Here is a 15,118-nt window from a genome sequence, read left to right on the forward strand (position 1 = left end):
CACAATTCCTTGAGTTTGGACATCACAGGAAATTGTGATTTCTTAAACAAAGATACTTCCTGTCTGCACCTCTGGCATGTAAAAGAGGAGGAAAGGAAAGGAAGCATGCACAAACCCAATACTTGTTGTAGCAGGAAACCATGGTTTCCACCATTTTATATCTGAATCAGGCCTATATGTGCCATGGTAGCATAACACATTTAGAGCAGATGCCTGGCTAGATTTTCAAGAGTTTCCTGGTGAACAACTTTAATTGAAATTTGACTTATTCAGCTTTTACTTGGATAGCAATGTGGATGTAAAATGGGCACTAATCAACTGTGCTAAAATCAAAGTGATGCATTCACCCCCCTGATTGAAAGTATTACTTGTAGACTCTGAGTATCCATTAAATTCCTTGATTCAGTGGTTTCCTAGATTTCATGTTCAAATAGAAATGACTATAGAGTATGCTTTCCTGTTGTGCAAGCTAACCTCTTCAGTGAGACAGTAAGGCTCTGCTGTTGCTTCAGCACCAGTCAGTCTTAGGCTGAGCTCTATCTAAGAGCAGCAGATCTGTCACAGCTGCAAGCTCTACCTTCATGGAAAGATGCTTCTTCAGCTAAAAGGGCCTAGCAGTCTTTTACTCCACTGGGGTAGCAGGGAGATTCTGGTTTCCCTAGGCTTCCTGCAATGGAGTTCTCTGATTCAGAGAACAGCAATGCAGCATCCTTGGGCTGGAGGGGCCAGTGGCACCAGGGAAGTGTTTTTGGGGCTGGGGCTGCTCCCTCTAACTCCTAGTACTCATCCTCATCCCCTGAAGAAGGGGCTGGTCCCAAACCTCAGGGTCATGATGCATGTTCTGAGAATGTTTCCCCAGAGTAATTTTATTGTTTCTTTGTTTCTTTGCCTTACTTGCAATTAATTATTCTCAGAAGTAAGCTCGGGTTTTGTTTTAAAATGATTTTATTGAACTTTATGAAATATGACATCCAATAATAAGTTACACTATAAAAAAATAAATATTATTTGACAAATTGCATCAATATTAGTTGAGCTAAAAAGAACAAATCCAGTCTGCCAATTTATAATATTAACCGGGGGTGGGGGGACAGAAAGGAGGGAGAAACAGAAGGGAGACTGAAAAGGGGTAGAGACCCACTCCTCACTACATTTAAATGGGCCTTGAACTAGTTTTCTCTGTGGCCTTTGGAGATAAGCTATGGCCTGTAGAAATGGTATCAACTAGAGTAAGTTTGGGTTGTGCTGGCTTTTAATATTTTGGGAAGGAAATCAATGTTTTAAATGTTCAAAACATTTAATTGACACCCTAAGCCAGTATTGGCCAAATTTGGGTCTTCAGCTGTTTTGGGACTACAATTCCCATCATCCCTGACCACTGGTCCTGTTAGCTAGGGATGATGGGAGTTGTAGTCCAAAAACAGCTGGAGACCTAAGTTTGGCCCTCACTGCCTTAAGCAGTGGAGAACACTGTCTTGTGGTCCCACAAATGAGACAAGCCCACCTGGCATTGGGCCTTCTCAACGGTGACACCTCAGCTCCAGAACTCTCTTCCCCTGAGATACGAATGACACCATCCTTCATCTTCGGGCGCCAGTTAAAAAAAATTTCATTCCCTTAGACTTTTTGTGGGGAACAGATATAAGTTGTATTCTGCTATTGTTTTATTGGTTTGAACTTAATTGTTTACCCTTTAAATTGTTTTTAGTTTGTTGTTATTCTTAATGGACATTATTCCTCTCTTGTAACCGCTGGGATTAAGAAATGATGATGGGCTAGATAGAAAGGCCTGTCTGTTTATCTAACGTGTTTTCTTCGTTATGGGCTATATTCTCTGTTTGCTAGTGCAAAGGCGAGTTTTAATGATATGCAACAGAGGAATCCAACATTAATCCAATCTGATTTTCACCATCCCCTCCTTGTGCTGCTGTTGCTCCAAGTGGGCCAGATATTAGTTGGTAAAATGGCATGACACAGGGAAGGATTAACTCCCTCTGACTCAGTGCCACAGGTCACACCGCGATCTCCTTCCATCCTAGCAGCTTCTTTGGTCTTTTAAAAAGCCTGTTGAAGTTAATAAGGAACGCACCCCTAAAGATACAATGCTATACTACTTGTGATGTTTCATTTAAATTTAATAAAGGGGCTAGCCTCTGTAAACTGCAAGCACAACTCTGCATAAATAATTTCAAGTAATCATGCCTTTGCATAAATTATGTTTCAGTCTTATGAACACACACCACATTCAAATGTCTACCGCTGATAATTATGTAGCCAAACTATGCAAAAAAGCTGAGCCGTTCTTATGCATGCAAACACCATGCATATAAACTCTCTAGCCACTTTTTGGGGGGAGGACACTGTTGTTCTGCATCACTTACTGGACATTTTAAAAGACGAGAAAAGGTAAAGGACCCTTGACAGTTAAGTCCAGTTGCAAACGATTCTGGGGTTGCAGCACTCATCTCACTTTACTGGCCGAGGGAGCCGACGTTTGTCCACAGACAGTTTTTCTGGGTCATGTGGCCAGCATGACTAAGCCGCTTCTGGCGAAACCGTTTACCTCCCCACTGGAGCGGTACCTATTTATCTACTTGCACTTTGACGTGCTTTTGAACTGCTAAGTTGGCAGGAGCAGGGACCGAGCAACGGGAGCTCACCCCATCGTGAGGATTCGAACCGCTGACCTTCTGATCAGCAAGCCCAAGGCTCAGTGGTTTAGACCACTGCACCACCCACATCCCTAATCATGTGTAAAAGATTAGATTGATTTTGTACAGCCCTGTGCACAAATACTTTGAAGTAAGTCCAGTTGGTCTCAATTGGGCTTCTCAGAAGTAGGTTATTGTTAGAACTGTAGCACTGGTTACAATGGGTGGTATCCAACAAATGCATCTTGTCAGTGGAAAGGTTTCCTCCACACATGCCCTCCAAATCTAGGGTTTTCCCCAACCCTCTGGAGCCTGTCCTGTTGGAACACCCTCCCATCAGATGTCAGTGTTGAACAATTAAGGCAGCCCTGCTTCGAGAAGCTTTTAATGTTTGATATTTTGTACCTTTATATTTTGTTGGAAGCCAGCCACAGTGGCTGAGCAGATGGGTGGGGTATAATAAAATTATTATTATTATTATTATTATTATTATTATTATTATTATTACTACTGCTGCTGCTGCTACTACTATTAGTACTATAACTACTATTTTTTTTATAAGACCCTGTATGTAAGTGGCCTCCCTAACCCTTTCCACTGGCTCATATAAGACCAGCACAAACAGTTGGGCCTGGTGAGCACTCAGTGCTCCCAACCCCTATAGTTATAATCCGTGGGTTGCCATCTGATTTTATTCTGCTGAAAATTTGATTTTAAGCTGTATTTTAATCGATTGTTTGATTTATGTTTTTAATGTATCATATACTTTGATGTTAGCTGCCTGATCCTGGCTGGGGAGGGTGGGGTATAAATAAAATTATTATTATTATTATTATTATTATTATTATTATTAGACTTGGGGTCATTTTTCTCTCACACAGCACTCTTACTTTAGATCAGAATCAGCCTTTCCACAAGCTAAAGAGGCTTTCTGACAGCAGAAGCACAGCTCTGGATACAAGCCAAGGTGTAATGACTTATGAACTGGGATGGATTTAACCTGGAGTTTCTAGGGAATCAGATTTAGGTCAAAGTGAAGCAAGCTCAGTCATGGTAAGCTTTCTCAATCTATGTCGCTGATATATTCTTTTGCACATGACTGTTATCTCTGGCTCGTGCTCTTTTTTTGGCTTGAGCCCAACATATCCTAGATGACCACAGAAGACAGTGGTTGCTTCTAGACTGCTGCTATTTTTTGGTGGGATTGAATCACAGACCAGCAAATTTAGGTTACATATTAGAAGGTATGTTCTTAAAAAGTCTGCCATCATCTCATTTGGCCATGAGGTGGTGCTGTAAACATGCAAAATAAAACCAGCAGAAGGTTTTATTTTATTTTGCTGGAGCGAAATTATTACAGAGGCAACAGCAGATAAATATGTTATGGCCAAAGTAAGACTGAAGTTAAATGCAACTAAAAGTTTGTGTGTGTGTGTGTGTGTGTGTGTGTGTGTGTACGTGCACATGTGTGTTGAATTTCCAGAATTTGCTGATCACTCTTAGCCATATGGTTATCAGTTTTGCTAGGACAGAGATCTATGTTTTTGAAGTCCCTGGTCAAGATTGTAAAGGTTTGAAATCTCAGCCCTATAAACCAGGCTGAAGCACCCATATATATTGTAGCAGAACACCCAGTGAATGCTACCTGGTTGGCACTGACCCACCACAGGGCCTTTTGGGTGGTGCTTTCCTGTTTCTGGAATAACCTTCCTAGGAAGGTGTGTCTGTCTTGCTCATTATGAGCTTCAGAGAGAACTTAAAACATTCCTGTTTACCTGAGTGTTTGATAGGTGAAAGAAACTGTTCTTGGCAGCCTTGAAACTATTATCCGTGAGAGCATGTGACTTTTGTACATGTTTTTAGTTGTGTTAAATGTTTTTAGATGTTTGAAATTGTTTTAACATGTTTTAAATGTGTCTCATCTTATTTATAAATACATTGTTTTACCACTTTGGTGTTGTTTACCACCCTGGTTTCATTTGGGCAAAAAGGTGGGATAGAAAATTAATGAATTATCTTTTGTTGCTGTGTTTTCTGGAGCCCATACAAACATTTTGAGCCAGTGTGTGATTTGAGTGATCCCCCCCCCCTTTTTACAACAAATGTTTAGCTAACACATGTCAAATACACACTGTGTAATAAAGTTTTTGGAAGCTGCTTATAGACCTTGTTCAGAAAATGCCAAAGCCTTTAAGCAAATTACCTGGCAGCTTAATCCAATCCTTGTAACATCATCAGCAGTAACAGAATTAGCAACGACTTCATCCTTGAAAAGTGCAGAATATAAAATCCTGAATATCTATGTTGAATTGCTGGATTCTCTGCGCTTAAGTTGGTGCAGGCGCTACTGCTTTTAAAAGCACATTTTAGGACCCTACAGACTTCACAATGAAACTTGGTTACGGTGCTTTATCATTTGACTCTTTCCTTAACTTTTCGAGACCATTATTACTACTGCACGATGCCTCTTTCTGTTTGCTTTCCATTCCACCCCCTGTTTTTTGGTTGCTCTGCTTGACAGATCCTGATGAGTTAATTTGTTGTAGAACGAGCGACATTTCCCTGTGTATGTGTGTGGGGAAATCAAAGCTCCGATTTGCATATAGGAAGGAATGAGATAGGTTTTAGGTTATGTTATGCCTTTAAATAGGTTATGTTATATTCTGGATTATGTTATGTTTTATAGATTATGTCTGAATAGGATGAGAGTGTTGGAGATACGTGTAAATGTGTATGTGAACCCGGTCTTTGGGGGGGTGTTTGATTTTCGTTGTTGTGTATACTGTGTATATACGGACAATGACAATAAATTTATCTAAATCTAAATATTTGTGTCATTTCAGTGGCGTAGCGTGGGGGGTGCAGGGGGGGGCCCGCACCGGGCGCAACATCTGGGGTTAGGGCAAATCCATGGGTTAGGGGGCGCAAATCCACGGGTTAGGGGGCGCAAATTACTTGCCTTGCCCCGGGTGCTGACAACCGACGCTACGCCACTGTGTCATTTAATTTGTACTGTGTGTCTTCGGGGGAGCAGAATCAAACCATAAGGTTTCATTTTGCATCGCACCACGGAGCGACACAAGTTTATCAAGGCAGAAAAATGTGCAACAGGAACGTGTGTGTGTGTGTGTGTGTGTGTGTGAGAGAGAGAGAGAGAGAGAGAGAGAGAGAGAGAGAGAGAGAGAGAGAGAGAGCTGCGTTTAGAACAAGAGAGAACTTAAATACTCTCAAATACAGAGCTCTGCAAGGGACAAAATGTGGAACTGGTCCTTTTCACCCAGTGGATGAAGCAGCATAAGCTTTCCTGGAGCTTCGCTGCTGCTTCAGGGGAGCTGCTTGTGGCAGCGTCACGTTGTGCTTCTCCTCCTGCAACTCGTTAAAAAATGAAGAAGAGGGGAAACGAACTAGCGCGCGAGTCCCACCCCCTCCAGGTTGCTCGGCTTTCTCAAAGCCATATTCCTTTAAGATGATGTAATAGTCATTTCCCTGGATGGTTTCTTCCCTGCACTGCTGAAACAACAGCATCCGAACTGCACTGGGAACTGTGGAACCACCCAGCCCAGCAACCAGAGGCAGCAGCCTGGGTAGTGAAAGCAGAGAGCAAGCAGCTTCCCTGGGCATCCTTTTCCTCTCACCCACCCCCGCTCCACTCCACTTCAAACTGCTGCAGGCTTGTGCTCTCTCAACCTGGCTGGGAACATGGGAGGATCTCTGCCCTTCCTGATGGAGAGGGTACCACTGTGGGATGCCACTGAAACTGCCTTTCACTGCTCTTCATGTTATCTGGGCTTTCTGCAAGTCATCTGAAGCAAGGTCCTCCTCCTGAAATTCTCTCCTGTCCTAAAGAGTCCTGACCTGGGATTTATGCTGCTTTTGCCTCTCTCTCTCTTGGTCTCAGCTATTGTTGCACAGCTTCGTTTCTCTCCGATGCCCAGCCTGGTTAACTTTCCTGTGCAAGGGTTTTAACAGTTAAGTTCTGCCTGGATATTGCCAACTGAGCTGCTCTCTTCCTCACAAACCCCAGTCCCTTTCCTGCTTTTGGATTTGCTTCTATACCAGATTCAACCCTCAGTGCTGATTTTTTTTTGGGGGGGGGGTTGCTTAGGAAATGTTGCTTCCCTTCGCAGGAACTGTGCATTTGTGTAACCAAGGTAAGGCTCAATGCTTCTATCCCCTCATTTGCATAATCTAAATGAGATGCTTCTGCAAACCTGGAATGTGTTTTTTTTAAACCTCTTTCAACCTCTCTTTAACCTAAACAAAAATGATAGAGCAAGAAAAATATTCCCTTAAATAGGTTGTATGCTGAGCGTTCAAAACTCAACTGCTTTTTACTCTTTTAAAATAGTGTGGGTTTTCCCCCCATGCATAGAGGAATAATTCTTTTTCATTTTCTTTTTATTCAACAGGCTTGTGAATGATAAGGAAACGTGGCTTGATCCTACTGTTTGGGGCTTTGATGGAAGATCTGGTTATGTGATTGTCTTGTGTGAAGGGAGCCCTCTTCAATTCTCGTATTTCTTTGTTTTTGTAAGGTTCAAGTCACCTTGCCAGTTTTTGTGATCATCCATTTCTGGACAATTGGGAAATAAAGCCTGTAACCTCATTTCTGTTTCCTGTTCCCCACCCACCCACCCATCCCAGTCTCCTTAAATGCTAGGAGACCCCTGGGGGAGTGGGTACAAGGAGCCTTCTTGAAACCGTGGATGTGAGTGCGAGTTCCCCCAGAGCTTGTGGTTGGCTTGTTGAACAATATCATGGCCTTGAGTGGAAACTGCAGGACTTACCTCCCTCCCAGAGAGCAAGCAACAGCTGCACAATCCTACCCAGAGGTGATAGAGCTGAATGTGGGCGGCCAGGTTTATTTCACTCGCCTCTCAACTTTAACAGGCATTCCCCACACCCTGCTTTGGAAAATGTTCACCTCCAAGAGAGAGTCGGCCAACGATCTTGCAAAAGATTCCAAGGGAAGGATATTCATCGACAGAGATGGCTTCCTGTTCCGCTACATTTTGGACTATCTCAGGGACAAGCAAGTGGTCCTGCCTGACCATTTTCCAGAAAGAGGGAGGCTCAAAAGGGAAGCCGAGTACTTTCAGCTGCCAGACTTGGTCAAAATTCTGAGTCCGGACGAGATCAAGCAGAGCCCCGACGATTATTGCCATAGTGATTACGAGGAGGTTTCCCAAAGCAGTGACACAAGAATATGTGCCCCGTCGTCACTCATGCCCTCGGATCGAAAGTGGGGCTTCATTACCATTGGCTACCGGGGGTCGTGCACCATGGGTCGGGAGACCCAAGCAGATGCCAAGTTCAGGAGGGTCCCGCGGATTTTGGTTTGTGGCAGGATTGCTCTAGTCAAAGAAGTTTTTGGAGAAAGTTTGAATGAGAGCAGGGACCCAGACCGGGCTCCCGACAGATACACCTCCAGGTTCTACCTGAAGTTCAGGCACCTGGAAAGGGCTTTTGATATGTTGTCAGAATGTGGATTCCACATGGTGGCCTGCAATTCTTCAGTCACGGCTTCTTTTGTCAATCAATACACTGATGACAAAGTTTGGTCCAGCTACACGGAATACGTCTTTTATCGTAAGTACATCTGCTGTGGCGACTGTTTGGGTTTGATGCATGCTGGGAGTCTGTTTCCTTTGGTAGCTGGGTTGTTATCCTGATTTGATCAAGCCTCCGTGTCCTTTCTGCTAACTGAAATTTCATTCTGAATCGGGATGCAAAGGGGGTATTTAGTGCAAGTCTTTTGAGCACACACTGGTGGTGAATTCAGTGGTATGGTCTTGGCTAGGGGGCAGCACAGACTGCTGGAATTTCCTCCCTTCTCTGCTCCTATGACAGACATTCACACACTCACACAAACATGCAGAGATGCATCTATCCCACCATAGTTAACCAGCAGTTTAACTATCTTGTGTGCATTTTGAGTGCTCATCCAATATAGGCAGAAAGGCGCTGCTGATTTAATGATAGAAACTGTACAATGGTAATAGGTGTTTGGTAATAATCGCACACTGCCAGCCAAGCCATCTAGGAACAAAGCTGACATGCTTTCATGCATAGAAGGAAAAGTGAAATCTACTCATCCTAGCTCTTTTTCAACAGGGGTCTTTTTCATAGATAAGATCTATGTATTGAAATAGACAGTAGATGCCTAAGAATGAGTATACTGCATCTTGCTACAGTAACTCTGATTTAAATGTTCCTCCTAACTGGATAATTTTACTCTGCTGCCTGGAATCTCATCAGAGGACTGGACTCAGATCTGAAGCTTTGGCATTGTATAGGGAACACTTTTGTCTGGTCACACCAGGGTAGTTTTGCTTCCGTAAATTCTTATATAAAAGGCCTTGTCTGATCTTCAGTGTGTGTGGCTGCAGTATTTTATTGTGATTTTACTTCAAAAAGGAGAAGGATCAATTGGTTCATTATCACAACCAGGTTTTTCCTGTCCCCTGCAAACGTGTTTTGTGAAGAAAAATGTGAAGTAGAAGTGTCTTATCCAATTGACTTGCTGCACTTTGCATAACTAGCTAGGGAAGAAGATTATGAGGGCTGATGTTGAAAAGTAGTGCAGAAAATTGAGAGAAGGCTTAGTAATAGGTGCAAATACTAAAATGTAAGGCATTATGTGAGCATCCAGTCTGAGATGCATATGTTAGGAGCCTGTATCTTGTGTTTATGATATAAATGAAATCGTTACTATTCCCAGGTATTAATTAATTTCAAAACAATTCTTCCTAAAATGAAACACTGACTTATTGAAAATAATAATGGGAGAAATAAGGAATTGGTATGATTGTTATTATCGACAGCTGCTTTGCTTTGGCAAAATAAAGATCCAGAAAGTTGCTGGAGTTTTTAGTTGCTTATTTGCCCAAAGTTTAGGATTGAAGTTAGAGTCTGATTAAAATTACATCAGAGATTACTAGTATTTCATAGTTGATGTAATTCATACTCGGTGCATTAGTTCCTAACTTTTCTTTTGGTCTGTATATTTGTTGTCATGAAGAAATAACTTTTTAAAAGCAGGCACAAGTTGAAAGAAGAAATTATTAAGGCTTGACCTTAAATCCCTACTTTCTCTCTCTCTCTTGGACTTTTGTTAATTCCCCCACCCCCACCCCAACACACTCCCAAGTTACAATCAATGGTCATATGACAGATATAAAAGAAAAGAGAAACAGAAAGAAAATAAAATACAGCAAAGGAAGTCCCCCCTGAAGATATATGAGGAAATGACATGTAAAACTGCTCTTGAGACTATGTAATTTAATTATTTAATGCATTTTATACTGCTTATCAGGCAGAGCTCACAAAGAAATTTCCCTCTACTCTCTCTTGGGAAATGCAGCACCTTTCATGATCCACTGATGAGTTTTTCTACCTTCCCTTCTCACTTGCTCAGTGCAAGCAGCTGAGCAAACCTCTGGCACATCCATCCTTGGATCTGAGAGCTGGCCCAACCACTGAACATGCTAACACAAAGCAAAACACCCAAACACCCTGATGGTGTTTCTATAATTGATGGGAACAGTTGCAACAGTTCCTAGCCCACAAACAGGTTCCATTTGCTTATGGTGTCTTGTTGATCCGAGAAGAGGCAGCTGGGGCTCAAATTGTTGCATAAATGTTAGGTAGGGTAGACTTAGATATCCAAGGAGGCTTGGGGTTTGCCAGAGCTAAGGCGTCTTGAACCATCACTGTGTCTCACGGTGAAGTGTGACACAGCCAAGATATGGATGATGCCTTTATGATTTGTCTGCTATCATACTGCTGATGGTGCTATTCTAATTCTTTCTGGTTAGAACCAAGTGAAAAACCAAGGGTGGTGCCCAACAAACTGGTTCAATTCTGGAAGAACTTTGGAAGGTGCAATGGAACTTCTCCCTCCCCTTTCCCTCTGTGCCCTCTGCAACCTTCTTGAAAATTTATCCAAAGGATTGGGAGAACCCCCACAAAGATTTGGGAGGCATGTGGGGAGAGGAGAAGTAGGGGAACTTCCATTGCATAGTCATAAGCCCTTGTGTTAATGGACCTACTTAACTGGCTGACTCCCCCAAGGTCTCTCTCCTTCAATATATATTTTAACCCCATGCCTTATTCATAAGCCAAAGTTTGTCTCATTTGCCAGCCTGTATACCTTGATTGAACCTTCAGCTCAATCTATTTACTAGATCTTCTGCATAGATTCCCCATTATGTGTACCATTCTTGATGACCATATTTTGTACTGGATATCTTCAAACTATGGCCAGCCAACTTTCTTTATTTGTTAGCAGGTGGGACTACTTTGTTAGCTTTTATCAGCCATTGGAATTCTGTGTCTGCCTTAATTGAATTGAAAAACTACATTTTATGATGCTCTGAAGAAAGTTTTGGCACTATCTAAAGGTGTAGATATGGCTCACCCAAGTGGCAAGGAAATGCACAATATGACAGATAGGCTTTAAAAATGTTTTGATGTGATATGCAAGCTACCAGATTCCATGCAGATGGCTTGTAACTCCACCACCCATTCTTTATGGTGCATGAGAGACTATTAAAGGTAAAGGTAAAGGACCCCTGACAGTTAAGTCCAGTCTCGTATGACTATGGGGTTGCAGTGCTCATTTCACTTTATTGGCCGAGGGAGTTGACGTTTGTCCGCAGACAGTTTTTCCAGGTCATATGGCCAGCATGACTAAGCTGCTTCTGGCAAAGCCAGAAATGCCGTTTACCTTCCTGCTGGGGCGGTACCTATTTATCTACTTGCACTCTGACGTGCTTTCGAACTGCTAGGTTGGCAGGAGCTGGGACAGAGCAACAGGAGCTCACTTCATCTCAGGGATTTGAACCGCCAACCTTCCGATCGGCAAGCCCAAGGTTCAGTGGTTTACACCACAGCACCACCCGCGTCCCTTGAGAGACTATTACCTTTGCTTAAACTAGATGTACCTCAGTTGACAAATCTTGTACACGCATGAACACAGCCCCCCCACCTCCTCTACATTCAGGGATTCCCTTTCTTTCTGACCCATGTCTGAAATCTTATGTTCATTTGCCTCTTTACAATATTGGTAAAATCAGATAGGACATTTCTTCAATAAATCAGCAGCAAAGCTGTTGGGCTCCTTATATTCAGCATGCTGGGGACAGTTGTGTCCACTCCATTCAGGGGATCCAAGCTGGTGGTCTGCTCTTAACTCAGTAGCTGTTAACTAATAGATCTGGCTCCTTACAAGTCAGATCCTGGCTTCAAAAAGCAACCATGATGAGGAAGACCACTGGTGCAAGCCACAGAGTTGCTGAACCCAGCCTCAAAGCTCCCCAACTGGGAGATAGCACCCCTTGTGCCATATCATCATCATGAGCTGGTCTCCTTGCTTCACATCTCCTGGCACTTTCTCAACAGCGTATACAGCAAGCAAGACGGGAGCTGACTGAGATGTGACCAAATGCAAGGCTCTGAGGCAGAGACCAAACCAACAGGCTTGAACTCATTTTTTTTTTAATGTAAAGATCAGGGAACTGAGACATTACCTGGCCTGATCCCATCACTGCTCAATAATTTTCTTGAAGGTTTGAGGTCTAACTGGGCACCCTGTAGTTCAAAGATGGGGAAGCTTTGGCTCTCCAGATGTTGTTGAGCTCCAGCTCCCAGCAGCCCTAGCTTTGTTGTTGTTGTTGTTGTTGTTGTTTAGTCGTTTAGTCGTGTCCGACTCTTCGTGACCCCATGGACCAGAGCATGCCAGGCACTTCTGTCTTCCACTGCCTCCCACAGTTTGGTCAGACTCATGTTTGTAGCTTCGAGAACACTGTCCAACCATCTCGTCCTCTGCCGTCCCCTTCTCCTTGTGCCCTCAATCTTTCCCAACATCAGGGTCTTTTCCAGGGAGTCTTCTCTTCTCATGAGGTGGCCAAAGTATTGGAGCCTCAGCTTCACGATCTGTCCTTCCAGTCAGCACTCAGGGCTAATTTCCTTAAGAATGGATGCATTTGATCTTCTTGCAGTCCATGGGACTCTCAAGAGTCTCCTCCAGCACCATAATTCAAAAGCATCAATTCTTCGGCGATCAGCCTTCTTGATGGTCCAGCTCTCACTTCCATACATCACTACTGGGAAAACCATGGCTTTAACTATACGGACCTTTGTTGGCAGCCCTAGCTAGCATGGCCAATGATAAGGGATGGTGGGAGTTGTAGTCCAGCAACATCTTAAAAGCTGCCGGGTCCCCCTCCCTGTAGTGCAGTAGTTCCTTCCTCTGATCAGTTCTCAGTGGTGGTTGATGCGCTGAATCCACACCTAACATCTCTCCCAGTTCAGGACCTTTTCTGTGGATTCATATGTTAACATTCACTCAGATTGCTTCTCCCAGGGTAAAGCTGGCAAAATGCTTGTGGGAGTCATTATAATGACTGTTTGTGGTATTCAGTGGCTATTGCGTCGTGATACCTTGCTCTTAAAAAAGGAAGCCCTTGTCTTAAGAATGTTGATTATGCTGATCATTCCTTCATTGCATTTACCAGTTTGAAACAGCTAGCCAAAATCCAAAATGCAAATTTGCCTTATGCAACAGCAGGTGATTTGAGTAGTTGCTGTACTGATGACAATAATTTATATCATACGTGCTATGTAACAATGTATGACTCTGATGGGAGACAGCAATTATATAGATGCATGCACACACTCTTTTCTTGGATGTTTTAATATGAGAATGTTGGCAACCCACACCGAGAGTCTAGAGTGGTCAGAGATCCTTCACATCAAATTCCTGAAATTCTCTTTTTCAAAAACTCTCAGGACCAATAAAACTTGACAGCTGGTTTTCCGATGGGACATTCCAGCTTCTTTGCAGCTGTATAACCATAATTATTTAATTAGAAGCTGCCAACTGTGCCTATATAAGCATTAATTCATCAAGCTGTTGTGCTGGGGTTAATGGGCCGAAACAGTGGGAGGTATTCTGAAGCAACTAGTTAGCTACATGCAAAGATGTTCTGTGCTGATCAGCTTAAATACCTCCTGTACACAAACACACACACACATACATACACACACATACATACACACACACACACAGAGAGAGAGAACAACAACACAGGGAGCTTGGCAAGCCGATGGAAAGATTTCATAATTTCAAAAGGCGGTGAGACAAGCTGCTGTAATTCTTATATTTCAGATCCTTTGCTGATTAAGCCATTGGTGATGTTATTATTTTTAAAGCCAGCAATGTTGCACACTTCTATCAACCTATTTCAAAGTATCCAGTTGGATTAAAGGAAAATACAACGGAAAGGTGGATTAATTCAGTTTTAATAGTGCCAGAGTATTTAACAGCATCTCAGATGAGTGGCATAGATAGATTGATACTGGCTTTAAAAAAAATGGCTGATAGATGTAGGCATCCAAAATTCTAGTGGGAGATTCATTTTTCACTTTGCACTTTCAGGAGCCAACGAAGGCAGCCAACACAGCAAAACTGTTTCTGCTTTGTTGGGTGAGTGGGGATAGTGGAGCTGAAGAGCAAAAGACTAGGATGACAACGTGTGTTCAGCACAGCTGGGCTGTGCTCCAACTTTAAAGTAGGCCAGCACAAGAGGGAATTTGGAAGCAAGCTGTGTGCCTTGGTGTATGCTGGGTCCATTATTTAACAGATCCAGGGATTACAGGCTCTTTGTGTGGTGTCTGTTGGAATAAAAGCCTGCTCAGAGGACGAGTTGCCAGTCAAAATGGAACACAGGCTCCAGCATTCTGTTGGTGTGGCGATTTCCCAAAGTGCCCCTCCCCTGTCCCCTGTGGTTAATCTGAATGTGTGGCTGGGTCAACCTCCCTCTTTCCTCTGTTAGTTGTCCTGTCCCTTCCCGACCCATTCCCTGCCAACTGTTGCATTGCCCCATAGTCAGTCCTCAGCTGGTCCGTCCTGTGTGAAGGAAAGACAAAGTAGGCTTTACCAGATACTAGGCAGCTCCCAACCATTTTCCTGAGTGGCCAATCCTTAGTCAGTCCTTGGGGGCTCGATGATGGTTGTGCAGGTATGAGGAGGCCCTGCTCAAAGTGTCCCCTGGTGTGGCCTTTGCTCCATCAATGGATTTACATGGCTCTGGTAACAGTGTCCATAGCAATGCTCTGAAGAGCACTGGACAGCTGGGTCCAGTTACAATCTTAATTTCCCACAATGCAGTGATACTATATTGGGAGAACTAGGGGAAATTACAGTGCTAATGAGAGAAGCTGTCTGGTGCTTCTCAGATGCAGCCGTGGGGTGGGGAATTAAAAGTGGGCAGGCTGACAATAGTGGTGGGCCCCATTGGAGTAAGGGGAACTGGCAGCTATTCAAGGATGGCAAGTGCCGATGCTGACCCTGGGTATGGAAGATAATTATGGGCTGTATCCAAATAAGTTCTACTCGGGGTAGACTCATTGGGTAGGATTCAAATAATGATTACCATCTGTGGAAGCACTGCTTGTGCAAGGGG

General features: G+C 43.3%; 1 protein-coding gene across 2 annotated transcripts in view; it reads left to right on the top strand.

Moving 5' to 3' along the window:
- The first annotated feature begins 3,643 nt into the window (after positions 1-3,643).
- KCTD16 (potassium channel tetramerization domain containing 16) overlaps positions 3,644-15,118 on the top strand; it is a 159,290-nt gene continuing 147,815 nt past the window's right edge. The window contains exons 1-2 of one of the 2 annotated variants that reach the window (XM_083600235.1): positions 3,644-3,704; positions 7,061-8,240. In XM_083600235.1, coding sequence (XP_083456361.1) covers positions 7,409-8,240 — 832 coding nt within the window. In that variant the 5' untranslated portion in view covers positions 3,644-3,704; positions 7,061-7,408. Of the gene's footprint in view, positions 3,705-6,034; positions 6,803-7,060; positions 8,241-15,118 lie in introns of those variants that run through there. The other variant, XM_083600234.1, reaches the window with a different exon arrangement.

The sequence above is a fragment of the Podarcis filfolensis genome (genome assembly GCF_964270895.1).
Source record: "Podarcis filfolensis genome assembly, chromosome: 2".
Classification (NCBI taxonomy): Eukaryota; Metazoa; Chordata; class Lepidosauria; order Squamata; family Lacertidae; genus Podarcis; species Podarcis filfolensis.